The 5,220-nt window shown below is 57.8% G+C and overlaps 1 protein-coding gene across 4 annotated transcripts in view; it reads left to right on the forward strand.

Annotated features, from left to right (window-relative positions):
* Nucleotides 1-1,537: 1,537 nt before the first annotated feature.
* E4F1 (E4F transcription factor 1) overlaps nt 1,538-5,220 on the forward strand; it is a 9,776-nt gene continuing 6,093 nt past the window's right edge. The window contains exons 1-3 of one of the 4 annotated variants that reach the window (XM_027770989.1): nt 1,657-1,729; nt 4,470-4,551; nt 4,679-4,830. Coding sequence is in view for 3 of the 4 variants with exons in the window: in XM_006146404.3 (XP_006146466.1) it covers nt 4,302-4,551; nt 4,679-4,830 (402 nt within the window). In the remaining variant the exon portion in view is untranslated. Of the gene's footprint in view, nt 1,730-3,397; nt 4,552-4,678; nt 4,831-5,220 lie in introns of those variants that run through there. The other 3 variants (XM_006146406.3, XM_006146404.3, XM_006146405.3) reach the window with 3 other exon arrangements.

A 5,220-nucleotide genomic window follows, 5' to 3' on the forward strand; every position in this document is an offset into this window, starting at 1 on the left:
TGCCACCTGCCGGCCCCCAGAAATTCGTTTTTGTTTTTTTTTCCCAGTGAGAGGTTTTTGCCATAGGGCGTGTACACTTGCCAGAAAGACAGAGACAGAGAGCGAGAAATCACCTCCCAGGGAGTGGGGGGGAAGGCCACGCCACAATCCCTTCTCCATTCTCCTTTTGGGATCTTGGGCATGCACGCACATGCACCCAGTGTGAGCTTAAGTCACTGGGCCTGGGACTCGAACCTCAGTTGACTACATGGAAGTCCAGTGACTAACCATTACGCCAATTGCTGGTCCCCAGAAATTCCTATTTTAATTCAATTTTTTCCCACAAACTTTCCGAAGCCCTTTTTATGACAGCTCCAGAATAGGTAAATCCGTAGAGATAGAAAATATTAGATTGGTGGTGAGCCAGCCAGTGGTGTGGTGGTGAAGGTGGCTGGATCCCACATCGCTGTCACATGGCTGACTGTGCAGTCTGAGTGCCAGACCCAGTTATGTGTGCATGCGTGTCCAAAACCCCGGGAGGGAAGTGTGGCCATCCCCGACCAAGGTGGTGGTGGTGGTGGTGTGTGCCTCCCCACTGTTCCTCTCTGGCTGGCGCTCAGCCCTATAGCAAACTGAGGAGAAAAAAGAAAAAGGTGGTTGCTAAGGCTGGGGGGGAGGGCGGGGAGCAATTGCTTAAAGGGTGCAAGTTCCTTTTAAAATAACGAATGTTTTGGCACTAGATAGTACTGTAGTTACACCACATTGTGAAAGTAGTGAATGTCACTGATGGTATATTTTATGTGAATTTACATAAGTCCAGAAATATATAAAAGAAGGGCCACCAGGTGGCATAGTGGTTACGGTGTTGAACTTCTACATGGCTAACCAGGGTTCGAGTCCCCGTCCCAGCAGCTTGAAAGTCACTTGGGGCACGTGTGCAGGGAGGGAGGAGAAGGGATTGTGATGGGCTATCTGCCTTGGAAGTGATTTCTCACTTTCTGTCTCACCATCTCTTTCTGTTTCTCTCCACCGGCATGCCCTATGGCCAAAAAAAAAAAAAAATTAAAAAAAAAATACACATATATATATGTTTACACACCCACACACACACACACACACACACACACACAGCGCTTCCCAAGGCCGGACATGAGTCATCATGAGAAGGGTTTCTCTACTGCCACCCAGGTAATTATCTAGGTGATTTCTAACCCCGGAGAGGCTGAAGGAGGCAGCGGACATTGGCGGTTCTCTCGAGCTCGGCTTCTGGCTGGAGCCAGCTCTGGGTTGCCCCGCCTGGCTCACCTGGCTGGCCGCTCCTCTGGCTCTCCAGATCCGGCTTAGCGTCCCAAACCCTGGACACGCCCCCGACGCACTAACCACGCCCACACACTGCCCCCGCCTATCAATCGCCCCTGAGCTCCGCCTCCGCAGTTCCAGGCCGCACCCTCTTTAGGCCCCGCCCTGCCCCTGCCCGTCAACTCACTCTGGCCCCGCCCCGCCTTCCCTTCGTCGTTCGTCTGGCAGGCCTCCGCGCGGCCCGTTGTTATGACGACACGGTCGTAAATCCGCCATCTTCCTGCGGCGCGTTGCGACATGGAGGGCGCGATGGCAGTGCGGGTGACGGCCGCTCATACGGCAGAAGCCCGGGCCGAAGCCGGGCGGGAAGCGGGCGAGGGCGGGGTCGGGGCGGCGGCGGCATTGGCCCCTGGCGGCTTCCTCGGGCTCCCGGCGCCTTTTAGCGAGGAAGGTAACGGGGTAGGATCGGGTGGACGCGGCCGGGGTGGAGGCGGCTCCTTCCGGGCTGGCCGAGGCCCCATGGCCTGAGCTGCGGCCGCGAATGACAGACAGACACTCCCAGACCCCGGTTCCACGCGGACCTCATGAGTCCCCAAGTGTCCCTACTAGCCGACCACGGGCCTTCAGGTTCCTCCGACCCCGTGGGCCCCGGCACGCGCGCACGGGACCGCACAGGTTCCTAGGCTCGGGGCTCTCGCGCTCGTCACCCCGAACGCGGGCCCCCGCTGCCAGGTGCAGAGCCTGGCCCTGCCCTCCTCCGAGCCCCCTCCCACTGACCGGAGGGCCGCTAGGGCTCCAGCAGGGTGCGGCCGGAGGCTCCAGGTGGGCGGGCCCTGGGCTCTGCAGGGCCGGCTCTGGGTGGGCGGTGCGGAGGCAGCAGAGCCCCAGAGAGTTGCGGGGTCCGCTCTGACCTGCTGCTTCTGCCTCTCGATCCTGGACCGGTGACCACACTCTCCGTCTCCATTTTCCTAGCAAAACGGGCGCTGCTCTGAACTCCCGCTGAGGATGGGTACTGTTTAATTTCCATGGGGGTGAGGAACTTCCAGGTTAGGGGTGTGCAAGCGACCAGGGCACCCTGCAAACCTTGGTCGGACGCCAGCCCTGTAACCCTGCGTGGCCCCTGTCCCCCTTGGGCTCTGCCGCCTGGCGGAGGACTGAGAGTTTATTAAAATGGAGTGTGCGTGTGATGTGTGGGGACAGACCTGTGTGTCCTGTTCGTGGGGCCCTAGAGCTTTTGGAGACAGAGCTCAGGTCTTGACCCTCTGACCTTGTCCTTTAGCCTGTAGACTGGGTCTGAGAGGGGGAACGTGATTTGGGGATGATCTTGTCTTTGTCCCTAGGGGCAGGATTTGTCGTCTTTGTACAGTTTTATTGTCTTTTTTCAAACTCTTTTTGAAAGTTTATTTACTAGGACCAGCAGATGGTGTAATGGTTACATTGCTGGATTCCCACGTAGTTGACTGCGGTTCTAGTCCCAGACCTTGCGGCTTAGAACTCACTGGGGAGAATGGGAAGGCAGGTGGTGTAGTGGTTAAAGGCACATGGGGGACCACGGTTCGAGTCCTGGACCTGGCAGCTTCCTTTCTCACTTTCCCTTTCTCTCTGGTCAAATTGAAAAATAGTAATAACAAATGGAATTAAATAAATGAAAAAGAAAAGAAAAACTCATGCCGGATGTTGGGACCAGCAAATGGCATAATGGTTATGTTGGTGTACCTCCACGTAGTCAACTGCAGTTTGAGTCTTGGTTCTGTGAGTCTTGGTTCTGGTGGCTTAAACTCACGCCAGGTGTGTGTGAGTTCATGCCTAAAATCCTGAGAAGAGAACGGAGAAGTGATTTTGGCATGACCATCCCCGCAGGCGGTGATTTCTCACTTTGTCTCTCTCTGGCAGGTGCATGTGCCCTATAGCAAAAATCTCTCTCTAAAAAACCAAAACCAAAAACAAACACATTCTAGGTGCATGCGCTTGTGTGCCCAGAATCCCGAGGGGAGAATAGAGGGGAAGGGATTGTGGTGTGGCCATCCCCCCTTGCAGGAGATTTCTCGCTTTCTTCATCTGTCTGGTGAGCACCCACAATCTATACCAAACATCTCTCTTTAAAAAACAAGTTTGTTTACTTATATATTTTTTCCATGAGCAGAGACAGGTACCCCCAACAGGGTCTGGACGGCAGCCTGGACCATGGGCAGGCATGTGCCCAGAGTGTTCGGGTCTCTGGACGTGGACCTGGAGTGTCCCCATGTGGATCCACCTTGCTGCCATGTTTTACCACTGTGCCACAGTGTACCCCATGGAGATTTTTCTGGTCTCCTCTTATTCCAGCTGGGGGGCAACCAACAGTCTGGAGAGGGGTCCATTTGGAGATTGCTAAGCCTGCCCGTGGCGGTTTCCGAGAAATGGGCTGGGTGACCCCGTCTCGGCAGGGTTCCTTCAGCAGCGGTGCTACTGCTCAGGCTCTGTGCACAGGGAGGGAGTGCTAGGGTGGCGGGCACCTCAGCCCTTGGCTTGTGACTGAGCCAGGGCCTGCCCTGTGTCACGTGGCCTTCGTGGGAGAGTCGTGGCTGTGGTTTGGCCCTTTTTAGCTCATGACTTGTACACACCTTGATGGGGCTCCCTCCATGCACCCAGCCTGGGTTCCACCTTTGTCGGCCTGGGCATGAGGTGGTGGGAACGCCAGCCTTTCCTGGAAGCAGGAGGAGCAGCCCCCGCCCCCACAGTGTGCAAACAGGAGGGTGTCTGGGGCAGATCCTCAGGGTCAGGTTTGGCCCAGCACTCAGCAGCCAGAACCTCGAACCTCCTGTCATTTCTCGAGGGTGGCAGTAGTCATCTCTTCCTTAGGATGCTGGTAGGATTCAGTGACAGCCCCAGTGAGGTGTCTGCCACACAGCAGGGCCTCAAGTCAGGGGGACGTCTGTCCTGCCAGACCTGGGTAGGCATGGTGGTGAGATTCTGACGTGGGGCCTCGGCATCTGCGCCTGAGTCGGGGGCAGCCCTCTGGGGACCAGTGAAGCCCCAAGTCAATGAGAAGAGTGGTGATGGGTGTGGCTGTCCCTGAGCCCGCCGAACCCCCATGTTGCCAACACGTGCCCTGGGCCACTGTTCAAATGAGGAAACAGACTTGGAGGTGGCCACTGAGGTGCCAAGGGCAGACTCCAGCAGCCTTAAATTCTGGCCCTCCTGTCCCCCAGACCAGCTCGGGTGAGCCCCTCCCCTCTGGCCCCTCCCTTCTCGTCGCTGAAGCTGGGGCTCTGGACACGCCAGCCTCCCTAGGTGAGCTGTGCTGCTGTAGGGCTCCAGAGGAGCTGGGGAGTGCCCTGCTCTGATGCCGTCCTTGGTGAGTTGGGTCTGGGCTGGAGGGAGCCCTCTGCAGGCCCTGCTGACAGCAGGCTCGTTGTAGATGAGGACGACGTGCACAGGTGCGGCCGCTGCCAGGCGGAGTTCACTGCCCTGGAGGACTTCGTCCAGCACAAGATTCAGAAGGCTTGCCAGCGGTCCCCTCAGGAGGCACTGCCCGCCGCCCCTGCCCCTGCCACCCTGCTGGGCCAGGAGGTGAGCCCACCCCAATGCCAGTTCACACTCCCCTGCCTGGGCTCACCTGGTGGGAGGAGGCAGCATGCCAGGACAGACCTGTGCGGCTGGTTCCTGGGGCTGTGGGTGAGGGGGTTCCGCGCCGACACCACAAGCCTGCCGGCCCCCCGGGTCTCCTGGACCGTCTCAGCAGTCTCTGCTGAAGCCTGCATGGAGTCAGACAGTCTCCCTGGGCTGGGGGGCCATGGCGGCTCGTGTCTGGTCAGCTGGTCTGGGCTTCTCCAGGTGATCCTGTCTTGTCATAAAAATGGCCATCCTTCTGGAGCCCCGCCACGTGCTTGGGGCCGCCCATACAGTCTTACAGATCCCAAAGCACCCAGCGGGTGGGAGTTGGCATCACCCTTGGTGACA

The sequence above is a fragment of the Tupaia chinensis genome, unplaced genomic scaffold (assembly GCF_000334495.1).
Source record: "Tupaia chinensis unplaced genomic scaffold, TupChi_1.0 Scaffold000178_1, whole genome shotgun sequence".
Classification (NCBI taxonomy): Eukaryota; Metazoa; Chordata; class Mammalia; order Scandentia; family Tupaiidae; genus Tupaia; species Tupaia belangeri.